General features: G+C 39.2%; 1 protein-coding gene across 3 annotated transcripts in view; it reads left to right on the forward strand.

Annotated features, from left to right (window-relative positions):
• The first annotated feature begins 841 nt into the window (after positions 1–841).
• Positions 842–16,911, forward strand: part of LOC121962709 (nck-associated protein 5-like) — a 190,666-nt gene continuing 174,596 nt past the window's right edge. The window contains exons 1-3 of one of the 3 annotated variants that reach the window (XM_088074809.1): positions 5,619–5,769; positions 6,572–6,647; positions 13,761–13,863. In XM_088074809.1, the coding sequence (XP_087930935.1) occupies positions 6,640–6,647; positions 13,761–13,863 (111 nt within the window). In that variant the 5' untranslated portion in view covers positions 5,619–5,769; positions 6,572–6,639. Of the gene's footprint in view, positions 1,043–5,618; positions 5,770–6,571; positions 6,648–13,760; positions 13,864–16,911 lie in introns of those variants that run through there. The other 2 variants (XM_088074811.1, XM_088074807.1) reach the window with 2 other exon arrangements.

A 16,911-nucleotide genomic window follows, 5' to 3' on the forward strand; every position in this document is an offset into this window, starting at 1 on the left:
AGAAATTCTTGAATCTATGTATGGATTCTTAGTAGAACGAAACTCTTGGAATAGAAAGGGGTTCTTGATAGAAATTGTTTATTTAGAAAAAAATGTCCAAGCTAATGTCCTAAAACCCTAGAAACGTCCTAAAATTCTAGAAAGGTCCTTAATTCCTACTAAAATATTAAAATCCTTGAAATGTCTAAATTCCTAGAGACGTCCTTTTAAACATCCTACAATCCTAGAAACATCTTCAAATCCTACAAATGTCCTAAAATCCTAGAAATGTTCTAAAATCCTTGAAACATGTATAGGGCCAATGCGACTGGCCCCTGGCCTCCTGACATTTCTACAGAAGTAAGTATAGTATCCCTGACCTATGGAAGCAAGCCGTAGAAACCTATATGGTTCTAGTTAGCACCTTTATTTCTAAGAGTGTCGGCTAGTCAGCAAGTCTTGAAGCCAGAGTAAACAGATAATAGGTAACACCAAACTGACAGAAAAGTCATCCTGACAACGAAATTTGAGATTTCAGGCATTTTTATTTTTGCGTGTTTGCAAAAAAAAAAAAAAAAAAGAAGAAGCATGCACGTGTCAAATTATAGGTGCATGTCTCTTATCCAAATGTCTCACACTGTCTTGTCTTGTCACTGCATGTGGAGGTGTGTGTGTGAGGCATGCCGTGTGTGACTCCTGCAGCTCTGGCAGTTAGTTAATAAACACAGGCCTGTCAACAGCTGCTGGTGATGTAATGTGGAACTTCTCCTTATCCTCCCTCCCCAAACCGCCTCCCTCCACCACCACTAACCCTCCCATCTATTTACAAGTCTTACTGGGTGTTGCTGCAGACTCCCAGCACCGGCAGCACAGATAGTGAGTTTAAAGAGAGTGTGTGTGTGCTTCCCCCTCTGTGCAGCACTTCCAGGGGAATTTACGACAGCATGTTTTCAGCTGCCATCAAAGGAAATTCCACATCATCAGGTTGTCTTCCCAACCAAAACACCTCTGAGAGTCTGGGAGCTACAAACCTGTTGAGTGGAGAAGATCCGGCCGACGCACAGTGAGTTTAAACTCCTGCTTGTTTGTCTTCTGACACTATGAGAGGCTGAACTGATTCACCTTCACTTATAGAGAGGGGACAAGTGGGTGCAAAGCATGATGGGGATTGGTGGCAATTAAGGTAAATTGGCGGCAGTGTGCAAAGCATGTGACAGCTTAATTTGTTTAAGTTGGAGTTCATCTTGACAAAGGATGCAATTTTATCAAGAAAAACAACAAATGCTGGCGGTTTCCCTCGGTGAGTAACATTATATATTTATGCGAGCTCAACTTTAGCATATTTGGTTGTGTTCAAGCACAGAAGCTGTTATAAACGTTTAACATGTGTAAAAAAGAGGTCAGAGCTTTAGAGTGCTTTAAACATTACAAAATGCACAGCTAAATTAGTGTTAGCTAATGTTTTTGTAGAAGTTAACACCCAAAGGGATGTAGCTACATAGCTAATAAGCAAGCTAGCTAGCTGCAGCTAGCTAACGTTAGCTTCAAATTTACACGAAATTAAGCTTTCAAAATTATGCTTACACCCACAAAATGTAGCCAGCCAGATACACAGATAGATAAATAATGAACTAGTGTCCTTTATTTCAAGATAAATGAGAAGGGAATATTGAAAATGAGCTAATATTAGCTAGCTTTAAAGTTATCCTTTCACACCCAAACAAATTTAGCGTCTTATTTGATACTCCAAAACCATTTCTGCTTTTATTTCATCTGTATTGTATTTGCCTGTTCCTATCGGTCTAATCCAAGATTTCAAAGGCACATTTGTACATTAATTTTGTTAAATCCTAAAAATCCCGAAATTCTAGAAAAGTCCTAAAATCCTGGAAATGTCATACAATCCTGGAAATGTCATACAATCCTTGAAATGTCCGTAAATCCTAGAATGATCCCAATTTCTTTGAAATGTCCTAAAATTCTAGAAATGTCCTAAAAATGATAGAAATGTCCTAAAATCTTAGAAATGTCCTAAAATCCTAGAAACATCTTAATATCTTTAAAATGTACTAAAATTCTAGAAATGTTCTAAAATCCTTAAAATTCCCTAAAATCATGAAATCGTAAAAATGTCCTAGAATCCTATAAATGTCCTGAAATTGTCCCAAAATTTCCCCAAATCCTGGAAAGGTCCTAAAATTCTAGAAATATCTTACAATCCTAGAGATGTCCTAAAAACCCTAGAAATGTCCTTAAATCCTAGAAATGTCCTAAAAACCCAAGAAATGTCCTAAAAACCCTAGAAAACTCCTAAAATTTTAGAAATGTCCTAAAATCCTAGAAACATCCCAAGATCTTTGAAATGTCCTAAAATCCTTAAAATGCCCTAAATTCATAAAATTCATAAAAAAATGTCCTAAAATTCTGGAAACATGTAACATGCCAAGTTGATCCCTGATGTGAAGCATAATTTCTAGATTCAGACATTTTTTAAAAGCACAATAAACTTTAAACACACAGCATAAAACCATATAAACAAATCATCGCTACCAAAACAACGTCTTTATAGAAACCTCCCCCAAAAACACTTCAACTGGCGAAAATACCTTTAAATATTTCTTTTCAATGGGAAAAACTGATTGTTTGAGCATGGTTTTAAAATGCTGTTAACACTTCTCTGTGACAGCTGAACTTTTCTGTGAGAAAGAGCACACAGGAAAACATGCAGAGAGATAAACACACACAACACACACTGCTGTTTCTCAAGCTGTCAGCAGCAGCCTGCCGATGAAATGAGTGTGTTCATGTGTTATTTAGTGAGCTGCCCGTCGCATGATGCTCACATACCAAAGTGAGAGGGGGGCACGGTTGTGTATTTTGATAACGGTCGGAAAATTCCTCTGCCCTCTCTTGGCTTGCTGCATCACCCCCTGGGCCTTCTGAGTATATTTTTCTGGCTTTTTTCTACCTGTAGCGCTATCATGAGAGAGTTCAGCACGGAGTCACGCTGTCGGCCGAAGCACGCTGGGTTACAGCAGAGGGTCCCTCGACAGGAAGCACAGTTGATTTTTTTTTTCCAGGATGTATATTAAAGCATCCTACGCATCTGGTGGGATAAGCGTAGGGAATTGCAGGGACTCCCCTCATGAACAGGATGACGACATTGTATTCATTGTTTCTCTTTTTTCCACTAGACCTCCAACCCCTCCCGCCTTTTTAAACCCCCACGTTAAATTACCCGCTAAGTACTGCTGACTAAACGAGATTTAAAGCTGCTCAGACAAGTCCCGGCAAGATTCTTTATCATTAAAGGTGTCTGAGAAACACATTTTCATGTTGGCAGCTTGTTTCCTACAATGGAGGATTAGGGCCACGTTAAAGAAAAAAGTCATTAGATTGTGAGAATAACATCATATTGTTATGAGTGTAAAGTTTCAAGAAAAAGTCGGAAATTTACGAGAAAAATATCATAATATTGTGAGATTTAACCTGCAAATTTATGAAAAAAAAGTAGCAACATTATAAGATTATATCTGAAATTTACAAGTAAAAAAGGTTGTAATATTATGAGGGTAAACTGGTAATTTTATGAGAAAATAAGTCACACATTAAGAGCAGAAAGACAGGTAATATGGTTTAAAAAGCGATAATATAATAATAATAATAATAATAATAATAATAATAATAATAATAATAATAATAATAATAATAATAATAATAAATAATAATCATGACTTTATTAAAGAAAAAGGGCCAGTGTACTATACAAAAACAGACAATAGTTAATATATATAAACACAATAATGCAATAATTGCTATTAAAGAAAACAATAAATATACAACTATGCATTATCCAAGTTAATTTAAAAATGACAAAATTCAAGCGGCTGCACTCACAAACAGACTGGAGCGCTCCACAGTTTGGATGAAAACTGGACTGAGCTCAGCTCAGGGTTGGTAAAATATAAATGAATGATCAGAAGTGATTGATGAATGGTCAAAATTATGAGATAAAATGTTGAAAATATTAGATAAAAATGGGAAATTTTGGATGGGGATTTTACCATATTACCCAACTCCCCAGTCTTACTCCGTGACTTTATTTCTCATAATTTCATGAGTTTAATCTCATAATGTTTTCTAGTAAATGTATGATTTAAATACCGTAATAATACAAGTTTTCAAAAATTAAATTAATTACTTTTTTTCTTTGAATTGACTTTATTCTTGTAATTTTATGACCTTATTCTCAATATCTAACCATTTTGTTTTCTTTGACGTGGCTCTAATCCTGAGTCATAGTTTTCTTTTATCTTGTTTGACATTATCTTGGTTCGGAAGTAATTTTGGTGTTTGCACAACATCTGAGAACCAGTCTGTTCGGTTTTCTCTGAGTACTGATTGAATGGAGCATCAGTCATGCTTGACAAGTAGGCCAAGTCAAATATTGATAATACACTCTTCAAAGAGACAGAATGACGGCGACGGTTGCATGAAAATTTTGTCAAATCCGTCACTTGCCAAAGACAACATTAAAATCTCAATGTGGATGACAGAACCGGAGCATCTGGTGTGAATATGAGCATAGTCGATTAAAAACTGCAGTGCTAGGTGTCACATATTTGTCTGCTTATTGCAAACACGCAACAGATGATTTGCAAAAGCCTCACAGTCCTCCTGCATGTCTCACAGCTTTGTGAAAACACAAAGAGGAGCTCCATTTGTTCCTGATTAAATATACAGGATCAAACTTCACTCCCTCAGTCATGTTGTCCCTGGCATGAAGCGTTTAGCAGGAGCATGGTGGTCTTGTTGCCACAGTGAGTAATGGTTCATTGAATATCTTTGGATACCTTTGGAATATTATGACTTTGTAAAGCACTTTTCATACAAATGAACTGGAATACAAAGTACACAAGACAAACCAGGAACTGAGGAAAGGCTGCCATAAGCGTGGAAACACCAGAGGCATGATAAAATCTATAGATTAAAAAAGTAAATAAATTAATAATGAATAATGAAACTGAATAAATACATAGATACATAAACAAATAAATAAATACCCAAACCGTAAATTAGAGATTAATGACAGGATAACAGCACAAAGTAAAACAGTAAATAAATATGTTTTTAAAAAAATACAGAAAGTAGTAAAACTGTGAAAAAGACTAAAATATATAGATAAATAAAGTTCAATTAAAAGCCAAACTAATGTCAGAGAGGGCCCTGATTCTCCTGTCTGCTCTGCGTGCAGTCAACACAGAGTTTACATACATATGAGGCCCTGCTGCTTGTTACACTTTCTCCTGATTTACCCATGTCTCATTATTATTATTATTATTATTATTATCATTATTATTATTATAGGGGCTACCTGAGTTTATTCTAATGAAGGAGGCGCTACCAATAACAGAGCGTTAGATGCAGTAGGATTCGACCAATCATGGTGCATTTAATAACAGATGACGTATGGCATACGTAGGCGGATACAAAGCATCGGCTCGTCTTCCGATTGGTCGACAAGACCAAAACAAACCGCTGACCTCTCCATGGAACCATGGGAAACCAATATGGCGCTTAGCATCGATGCTAATGCACTTTTACCATCAAAATATGGATAAAATTCTGACGGAAGACACTCAATATCGGATCTATTACTATGTATTTATTGAACAAGGTCCCGTAAAAATATCCGAATTCCCAGACTGGATACTGAGGCTTCTAAAAGAGCTACGATGCATCGGAGTCATCTCCGTAAACGGCACAGACAGAAGCTTTCACCGGAAAAAAGTAAGACGGACCGACAAACGGTCTCAAAATTATTATTATTATTATAAGACTTTTCTCAATTATAAAAATTTTAGAGGTTAAGAAAAGACTATATTTAGTAAATATAATCTATAATGGATGTTTAGGATTCTTGAATCGATTCTGAATCGTTAAAGACGGGATTTGAGATTTTTATGTGAATTGATTTTTCCCACCCTCTTATAATCAGATCATGGAGGTGGCATAATAGCGTGATATTCCCTCCTTGAAAAGAGAGTGTAATTGTGGCCACAGACTCTTATACAACTCTTTTAATATAATCCCAGTGTCATTATTCAGTTGTGTGCTCAGTGCTTCCCCAAAAAACAGCCTTTCCTAAAACTGAAATTAACCTATGCTTTCTTCAATGCCAGACTATGTTGATAAAAACAGTAATTTTACCGTGCTGAACACAGGAGGTACTGATGTAATGCTGCCTCAGTCAGATAGTTTGTTTGTGACGTTGTGTGACTTTGGTGTTTGAAAGGCTTATTTCAGATTTATCAAAGTAACACATAACACAAACTTACTAACTAATCAAAGCAGCGTTAGACCAGCAGCTCCTAGGTTCAAGGAGCTAAAATGACTGTTTTTGTCAATGAAGTCTGGCTTTGAAGAGAGCATAGAAATGTTTCAATTTTAGCTCAGTTCCCAATCAGAGAGCTGTGTCTGTTTGGAAAGTACTGAGCATACAACTTGATAAATAAGACCTGAATTAGTCCGAAAAGGTTCATTTAGTCTCCACTGAAACTTACCAGACTAATTATTTTGTTATCTACAACAGCTGACAGGATACATCACAACATTATGTGACTCTTCTGAGGAAGACAGCTAGAAGACAGCAGTCGAAACATGTCAAGGTAACAGAAAACAAACACCTTAGTAGTCGGCCGATAAGACAATAATTAGTCTAATAATACCTGGATTATACTGCAGGAGATGTGTGAGAGTTTATAAACTGATGTTTTGATATAGTTTTGTTAAAAGTTCTGGCATCTTCCTTCACCGTGAAGGTATGCGAGAAAAACAGTGTAACGGGGGGTGAGGTGAGTAATTGACATACCAAAGGTCATTTGGGGGCTGAGGTATTCCTTTAAATACCTAACATGCACACAAGCTCATGCAGTATGATCTTGAAGGTGATAAAGATTTGCACATGTTCTGCCTGGTCTTGATTAAGACACTCCTTTAGTTGCATCATCAACATTAATTTTGAAGGGAGTGTTAAACTGACCCATTAGCCTTGACGATAAGCCTCTCATTTTCACGCTCATGTGATAAATACTTTAAACTTGTTATGATTACCAGCATGGTTTGAACACTGAGTGAGCACACACTGGAAAAATTCAGAAAAAAGACATTCAGCATAATGACTGGTTTGCTGACAGCAGAAAAACAACAACAGAGCAGTGTAAAATATGGTTTATTGTTCGAGGCTCCCAGACGCTGTAATTCCACGTTAGGCCATGCCAGGCTACAGTTGGTCGTGCCAACTGTACCGGGACACATGCAGAGGCAGGATCAGACAGGCCGGCCAGCAGAGGGACTCAAAACATCCGATCAGCGTCGACCATCTGTGCTGTGAGAATACAGATGGACCTCTCTCTCCGCACATTAAGCCCCACATCAGACACTTGCATGCTTCAATTTTCTCCTCAATGAATGGAAAGTAATGGCACCCCCTCACCGTTCCCTCCCACTTCCCCACCGTGTAGTGGGCGAATTAAAAAGCGAGACTCAAACGTATAATCTTCCCGGTCATTCATTCTTCTCCCCGGACATGGCAATCTGGATGAATCATTCAGAAGAAAAATAAAGAGAGAGCTAGGCTCCGCACCGGTGGGGGATGCCTCTGCGCTGACCCCGTTTCAGGCTCCCCCCTCATTCAAGGCATGGAGACAAAATGAATTGGTTCCTGGGGCAAAAGGGGGTGCACCAATCAATGTCCAATCCCATCCATTTTCAGGCCCTGGCACTTCCTGGCATTGCTCTTTTTTGGGGCGTTATTGATCATAGAATTTGGCCAAGAGGCTTTTCTTTCTTTGTGTTTTCAGCAGGTTTATAATAAATGTGAGCACTAATTGAAAACTCATGAGGCCTGGAATCCCCTTCTCTCAGGCCAGTGATACTCAACTTATGGCCAACGGGCCAAATCTGAACCCGACTGGGTGCTGTGCGGCCCCTGAATCATTTTGAAATTTACATTAAAAATGAAGTGATCCACACTGGTAACTTATTTTTGTACTTTTAGTTTACATAAGGTGCCAGAGTGCATAAAACAGCATCAATAATAGAGCTGGTTTATCAGAAAAAGTGCTAGTGAAGGATCCTCTGCAACCCCAGACAGAGGCCTGAGCTAAACCCCTAATGTCCTAAAAACCTAGAAATGTTCTGAAATCCTAGAAATGCCCTGACATCCTTAAATCCTAGAAATGTCCTAAAATCCAGAAAATGGGCTAACATCATAGAAACATCCTGAAATCCTAAAAAAATCTAGAAATACCCTTTATTTTTTAAAAAGGGTTAACCCTTTGAAACCTGGATTGGCATCACTTTTCTTGTGCTGCATTCAGATGCCTTTACAAGTATTTAAACTTTTGAAACTAGAGTAAGCTTATTTTTATTCTTTTGAAAACATGGGAAAAAGCCAATGGGCAACCTCACAAGACATGTCCTGCAAATTGCAGGGAATTATTACATTTGAAAAATTATTTTTGAAAAAGTTCAGACAAAAATCTATACATTTTTTATTGAGAATTAACATAATTCTATATTTAAGATCTTAAGAAATAATTAGCTTTTTCAAGCATTTAAAAAAAATGTTTATTTTAATGTTTTTTCCCTAATTTTCAGGTAATTTTCTTGTACATGTTACTCTTTTTTCCTATTTTTTTGGGTTATTTTTTGCTCAGTTACTCATTGCCTTTTTTGAGAAATCAAGCCAATTTTCTCAGTTTGCAAAGGGTTAATGTATAACCCGTGACTAAATCATTTCACAGCAAAAAAAAACAAAACAAATGTAGGACATTCATTTATTGCAAATGTCACTGCAGTGGGAGGTTTTGTTTTATGAGAAAAGGGGGCGAAGTTCAAGCCGCACACTTCACCCACTTGATATCTGTGTGTGAACGCACCATGACAAAGATTTCTCACTTGTGGCGACTCTTTACACAGTGTGAAATGAGAAATGCGTGGGTGAATGCCCGACTGTACTGGGTACAAAGGGCAGTATTGTCACTTGTGGCAGAGACTCTGTAACGCTGCGGAGCCAAAAGCCAGAGGGCGGAGCAACAGTGTGTCTTCAGCGGACCTTTTACTGTATGTGCAGGATTAGTCCTAAAAGGTTGGTGATTGCAGTTAAGTGCACAGCTGCCTAATTCTTCCCAGCTTTACAAAGGAACAGTATCAAACCAGAGCCATGACGATCCATATTCATGGACAATCTGGGCTTATTATCGGCGTTTATCCATGAGGCTCACAGTCTGTTTTCTGCGAGGCGATCTCTCAATGGGTTTAAGTGTTATCATTAAGCTGTTATCCCCTCACGTTATCCCTCCCTGTTGTAGTTTGGAGCTGTCTGGGGCTGTGTGACCTCAGCTGGGCCCTTCCTTGTTCCTGGAGCAGATGTTAAAAAAGGGAGTCCCCCCTTTATACCTCAAACAACCTCCCATTCTGTTCTCTCTCACACACACACACACACACACACACACACACACACACACACACACACACACACACACACACACACTATCCCACCGCGCCTCCTCCCTCCACCCTGGCATCTAATTAGGCCTACAGCACAAAGACTCCCAGATGTCAGCGTCCTCCTGGCCTCCTTTGATTATATCCTTTCCACCCCACTGGCTGGCTTGCCGACTGGCTGGATGGCCGGCTGGGGGCCGTGTGGACCATAGGCGTTGACGCGTGTCACTCCGCGTAGGTCAACACCGAACGGGTTTAACATATCTGTAATTGCTTTTGGTGTAAATCACAGGGAATGTGGAGGGGAGCGAGGACAGGCCTGCGCTGCGCAGAGAGGCAAAGGAGCCTTTAAATTTGTCAGCTATGATAGTATCTTAAAGGGACACATCATGCCAAAATCAAAAATACGTATTTTTCCTCTTAGCTGTTGTGCTGTTTATCAGTCTAGATAGTTTTGGTGTGAGTTGCCGAGTGTTGAAGATATCGTCCGCAGAGATGTTGGTCTTCTCTCCAATACAATGGAACGAGATGGTATGCGGCTTGTGCTGCTCAAAATGCCTAAAAAAGGAAGTTTGAAAAACAGTGATGTCTCTTTCCAGAAATCATGAATCAAGAAAATCTGCAGACTTTGTTGTGAGCAGTTTCATGTTGGAACTATTTTCTTTCAGCTTGCAAACATAATGCAAGAAATTAGAAAATTTAGAAAAATATATTCATAACTATCATGATTAAATATTTACAATTATCTGAGTTATGATAATATATTTTAAGGACCTTTTCTAATTTATTTCCCTTTTTAAAAGGTAATTTCCTTTTACTTTTTACTATTTCTTGCAAACATTTTGCTTGTTTCTGTCATTGGTCATTGCCCTCTTCCTGTGTTCAAGCCTGTTTGCTTTGGTTTCAAAGGGTTAAACATCTCAGCTGAATTCATTGACTAATATGAGACAGATTGTCTCTAGCTTTGATTTTCTGGGTTTTGAAGGGTAACAGCACAGAAAAACTATGAATAACTGCCTTTTTCACTGAAATCAATGGGCAACTATTGCATTTGAATTTATTTTATGATCTCGCATGCTAAAGCTTGTTGGAGCTTGAGGGCGGCCGACAGCAAAAAGACTAATTTGGTTTGTTTAATTGTCAAAAGCGGGAGTTTGCTTGGCTTTTATCGCCTGCTTTTATCCGAATACCCCTGATATCTGGCTTCTAATGCGTTTGCTTAATCTTTATCACATCCGATCCATCCACTACCTCATCCCTCGCACTTTCTATTCCCCGAGGAAAAGGGTGTCTGTGTTTTAGGAATCGGGTCTGGGCAATCAGGCACACGGCTATAATCCATTTTAATCATTTACTCTCAATTTCCTATAAACCCCCCACCTCCTATCTCTGCATCCAGGGGTTTTACTTCCTCTCCTAATCTCCAGCGGAAAGGGACCAAACTGAAATGCAATCTAAACATAGACGATTTCTTCTGATGCAATACGCTTGCACAATTAGTCAAAGGCCAACTTAGAGACAGGCAGGAGTCTGATGTTTCTGTGCCATTAAAGACACAGCATTTCACATCCTGTTCACTGATTAGGCCACTTCCTTACACACTGCATCACCCAGGGGTATTCAGAAATGGGGCAGAAGGAGACTGTGTCATGTTCAGAAATCTAGCATCAGTTCTGGATGAAAACGTAGCGGCCGATCGGGTGTCTTCGGCCTCACGTCGATCCGTTTTGACTCCCCAGATTGGCAGTGGATGGAGCGTGTCATGTTGATGTGTGGGGATGTTTGACAAGTGCAGTCACGCTGCTGAAGCTTCAGACAGGGTGTAACAGATATAGCCTGCAGCAGATGCAAAAGGCACTTTGGGACGCTGTTTGGGGAAGTGTGGTTGCATAAGTAGGTTTGTGAGGCAAGTTAACTCAACTGACCTGAAAAAAGTGGGATGAAACACAGTTCAGCCTCGTTCTGAACCTCGTGGCACCAGTGGATCTGGTGCTGAGGGTGGCATGAGATGATTTTAGAAAGTTTGCGATGGTAAAGTGTTTGTTGTAAGTGTTTACTTTGGAAAATACCTTTAGATCATTTTAAACTAAAGGTTCACTGTCCTGTACTCATGTTGTTGGCCAGAATATATGGATATAGTGTTTTTGAGCCATACTCTGCATGATGACGCAGAAGAGATAATAAATTAAACTTTTAAATTGTCATCTATTTAATTTTTCATTACTGTGATAAGTTAATTATGATGGTTCATTCTAAGTAAAAAAAATAAATAAAATATATACATAAAAATAATCTTACCATAAAAAACCCTCCAAGATTAAAATTATACATTTACTAGATAAAACCTGAATATTTCCTGAGATTAAAGTTGTAAATGTACGAGATAAAAACTCAGATATTCTGACATTAAAGTGACAGTTTCACAAGATAAAAAAATTTGGATACCTTTGAGATTAAAACGGTAAATTACGGAGGTAAAAACTTGGAAATTCTCTGAGATAAAAGCGGCAAATTTACAATTGAAAACTCAAATTTAAAACAAAAATTAAACATTATCTGAGATTATATAGTCTTAAGTTTGCAAGAAAAAACTTGGAAATTCTCTGCATTTAAAAAATGGGAAAAATAGCAGTACAATCGCATATAAAACTAATCGATGCACAGATTTGCACACATGGTTTTTCAGTATGTATTTATTGATTGATTGTGTATTACAGTTCACTTGCATCTGATGTTTTCACAGCTGTTCCATTCATTCGCTAGTGAACAAGCAAAAAACATGCAAATGACTCAAAAGTGACAAAATATTTGTTAATGGAGGAGTATAACTGAGCCCTCATCGAGCTAATTGTCAAAGTAAACTGCTGTTCTTCTCCCAGGGTGTTCCAGTAAAATAATTCCTCGGGGGTTTGCACACCTGTTATTAGTTCCTCGGGTGGGAGGGTAAGGGCTAGCGGGAAGTGGGTGGAGGTGGTTTAGACACCTAAACATAAACCTCATAAATACCAAACATTTTTCAAAAATGAAGTCATTTATGGTCTAATTTGATTTGCTTATTATGTTTTATAAATGTACTGTTAAAGAGAGTGAGATGGTGGTGGCGTCCGTGGTGCAATGAGGTTTATTCAACCTTGCAAAATAGGGAGGCACAATATTGACCCATCTGGCTAATAATCGATATCGATACATCCACTTTTTTCATACGCTTATCATGATGGCCCACCTGCAGATGGAGACATGAAATACGATGCTTTTCAATGTATGTAAAATTAATTCATTGTGCAAAATAAGGAAAAGCGTGTTTGCTGATTCCGATACTTTTCTTCATTTTCGATCTTTCTAAGTCTTGGTAACTTCAGTGAACCTTATTGTGCTTTATATCTGTACTCTGCCTGTTGCAAACCAGTCAGTCATATTTGTATTTTCTCAAACATGGTCAAAAAGATGTCATAATTGGCATGAATCCTCTTTGTGATAATCAAGTGAAGTCTGACTAACTTTGTGTACTGAAATTGCTGTCACTTAGAAAGAACAAGGTGATTCCACTTGCCATTTTTAAGTTGCAACAACATCACAAAATTAAGTAAATACATTTAAATTTCAAGAAAACTAAGATTTGTAGTTATATTTACTTTACTTTACTTTCCAAGATTATAACAAGTTACAATGGAATCTCTTTCTTATATACATCCAGGATTTCTTCATGCACATCTGCACTCGGTACCACAGGTTGTGTTGTACAGACAAGGTCTCTGACCCTGACGCGTCCATCAGCTGACCTTTGACCCTGTCCTCACCAATGAGGAAATGGTGTGCTTACTCTGTGCGCCACCGCAGTGACACTAAAGCCCGGGCTCTTTGTAAGGGAGTAGTATGCGTGAAGTGAAGTGTTTATCTTCTGCTGCGGCCTCAGTCAGACCAGGTCGGACTGGTTCCCAGCACTGTTTGGAGAGGCCTAGAAAAACAAAAGGGCTGAAGCTCAGGGTCTGAGGGCGGGATGCCTGGGTGACGCCGAGAGCAAGCAGTAAGATCTAACTGGAGTTTTATGATCTCAGAGTCCTGTCAGGCCCTAAGGAAAAGTCTGCACTTCCGCTGTTGTCACAAAAGTGTGTCTGAAACTGCTGCCTCTTCACTTGGACTCTGATCTCTTTAAAAAGGTGAAAGCCCCCCCTCTAACAGCTGAAACGTGACCCACCGGACGTGAGGTGTTCCTTGTTGACTTTCTCCCTCTCCCCGCGTCCTCTCACTCCTCCCCTTTTCCCTCCCTCCAGGGCTTCCCAGGTGTGCGGATCGCTGCAGGGCCGAGGCAACATGAACAGACACCTGGAGCGGAGAGAGCAGTTAAAGAGACTGTCTCTTGACAGCAGCCTGCCGGTGAGTCAATACCCGACACACGCTGTCTTAAGTTGGTCACTTAGTCAGGAAGGAGACGTCGTGGTATGTCCTCATTTTGTCTTGATGATGTATTGCTGCACTATGGATCTCATCCCCAAAAGGAAATTCTTTAAGTTTTTGGAATTTAGGCTTAGCTTGGTGTAGACTGCAGGAAACTTCATCAAAAGATTTCAACCATTAATCGCTCTACCTGTCTCCCCCTGCCTCCCCACATCTCAACAGTCATATCCTCTATTTGTATTTGTGTTATGTATGTTTTCTTTTTGAATTTCATGTAAAGGGTATTTGAGTACTTAGAAAAGTGCTATATAAATCTTAAAAATTATTATTATTATGATTTCTGTGTATACTGTCTATCAGATCTCTTTTTTGTTGATGTCCTTGCGACCATGCTGTCATTGCTGTGGCTTATTTGGAGTGCGCTTCCCTCTGATTAGGGAGGGAAGTAGGGAGTTTGATTTTGATTTTGAGAATCATTTAAGTTTACTGGTTTTGATATTGACTGCTAAATCAAAGTCAAAAAGTCAAAGTCATCTTTATTGTCAATTCTGACGTGTTTGTTAGACATACAGGAATTGAAATTGCGTTTCTCTCCATGCCCACGGTGCAAACAGTAAAAGGACAAAAAGAGAATACAGAAACAAAGAGAAAAAAGCTAAAAATATATATGTCCATAAATTAAATGCAACCATATGTTATGGACATACAGACAAAATATGTCCCGAAGATATCGAGCGCTTGCACTTACACGTACTCTGTTCCTCAGCAGTGGACTCGCTTAGTATGAAAACGTTTAAATAAATGGATGTTGGGAAATATGAAGGACATATATACATACAGACTGAAAAAGACTCTTTGCCTTGTCACTGGGTGCCACAGATGCAGAGATTCAAGCGTTAACATCGAGATGAAAGTGCACACAAACACACACACACACACACACATCCACGTGTCAAGCAGCATCAGAGAGAAAAAACAGCCTCCCACGACTGTTTGTGAAACACAGTGTGGCCGCCGGTGATTGACAGGCTTATCTCCACGCCGCGCCGCTCTCCCGAATCACAGGAGTGGAAACTTGTTTTGGCTGAGGGTTAACTGAAGGTGAATCTGCTCACAAGTAGCCTCTTTGGAATGTCAAGTGCGGACGTATAGCGGCTGCTGTGTTGTGTCTGTGTGGTAGTGCAGAAGCTTAATTCCCCTTTGGTGCGTACAGTGTGCAGTCAGTGCACGGGAAATAATACACAGAGAGTCTTAAAATAGCACTCTGATGTAGGAAATGCCATTTAGGACACATTAGTTGCAGATTAAATGTCTGAAATGCGCTGATAGCAGTCTCGCACTGTAACTAATTAGAAAGAGCACTATATAGCGCTGTAAAACCGTGAAGTAAAATACAGTTATATGCTGCAGTTCTGGGGGAATTTTGGTTTATGGTGCATTTTTTTGCAGATGTCACTGACTGTGAGGCTTTAATGAAGCTGAAAGATGTCAACACTCTGTATTGACTTGACCTGACTTCATGACCTGTGTTAACCCACTGCTGACAGGCAACAGAGTCGCAGTCATTACAGCTCTGGTGACCTGCTGAACTGATTTCATAGATCCTGGATATCTTTTTGTCCAACCACAATGTTTTACGTTGTGTCTGTTTTCCCCTGTTTAAGCTGATGCACATATATTCACTTTTAATCCAGCTGTCCGTGGTCACACCATCTCACTGTATCTCAAAGTGCACTCTGGGAATTGTATGAATTTACTGTTTGGGATGAAATTTGAATTTTGATGAGAATCTCACTGTGTAACTGCTGTTATGACCTTCGTCTGCTAACCAACCAACAGAAATGCAGCATGAAATGAAGCACTGATCAGCGTAACACTGCTAAATACTAAATGCGAGTAGATACTAATATACTTTGAGCTCTCAAAAATTGGCGTGCCAAGTTGGTCTCTTGTCCTCAGTCATGACCGCATCGACGTTCTCCCCCTCCTCATCCTCTTCTTCACACTTTTTTTACACATATAAATATCACTATAGCGTGGACTCAATTTGTTTGTTTACATTTTTCTCTTCTTTCTCTTTCTCATTCGAATTCATGCCAGTTTTTCCCAAACATCTATGCTTTTTCATGTCATGTGTCATACGACGTCAGAGTGGTCCCTCGAAACTACAGAGCTGCTAAAGGCCGCCACAGTCACCGGCTAACAGAGCCTGACTGCCAGGCGCTTTCTGACAGGGACTGCCTACATTTTTAACCCTTCCATGACAGCTGTTGTTTTGAGGTACTAACAGAGATATTTAAAGAGTAAAAGAACACATTTTTTATGTGCATAAGATGAGAAATATCGATAGTCTTTGACAATTAGGCCCATTGTGGTGTCATATATTTTAAGGCAGGTGGTGAAGCCGAGTAAAATGTTAGCTGACAGCGGTTTGAGAGCAGCAACATGATTGATCACGGCAAAATTTGAGCGATCCCCCATAATGAGCTGATTGGGAGAAGCAGAAGGAGTGAGATAGAAAGAGAGAACTGTGATTGAATGACGCATTGAGAAAGACTTCCTGATTGAACAAATTCCTGTCTCCCAAATGTGACATTTCTTGTTACACTTTCAATGTGTGTGATGTTTTTGGTTGCATGTGAGGCAGAAAGATTGATTGAAATCTAAACATAGTCATAGATACACCAAGAAACTAAATCATAAATATCCAAAATAACAAAATAACTTCTGTGATCCACAGAACATCAAAAATTAATCAACTGTCAATCATTTCTTTCTTAAACAGCGACATGAGAGTGAATCTAGAAGGAGCACTCGAGCGACACACTTGAATCCTCTTGGCGAGACGAGACACCGCCTAATTCATAATTTATCCACAGCGGTTTGTGAATATGTAACTCGCCGTGACACATTGAACGATTGCTTTTGTGCTTGTTCTTATCCGACGACTGTGTGATTCATAAAAGCTTTCCGAACACTATCGCCGTCATTAACAGTTGATATGAAGTTTACTGTGGTTTTAATTGC

This window comes from Plectropomus leopardus, chromosome 24, assembly GCF_026936395.1.
Source record: "Plectropomus leopardus strain MGB_pleo_1.0 chromosome 24, ASM2693639v1, whole genome shotgun sequence".
Lineage (NCBI taxonomy): Eukaryota > Metazoa > Chordata > Actinopteri > Perciformes > Serranidae > Plectropomus > Plectropomus leopardus.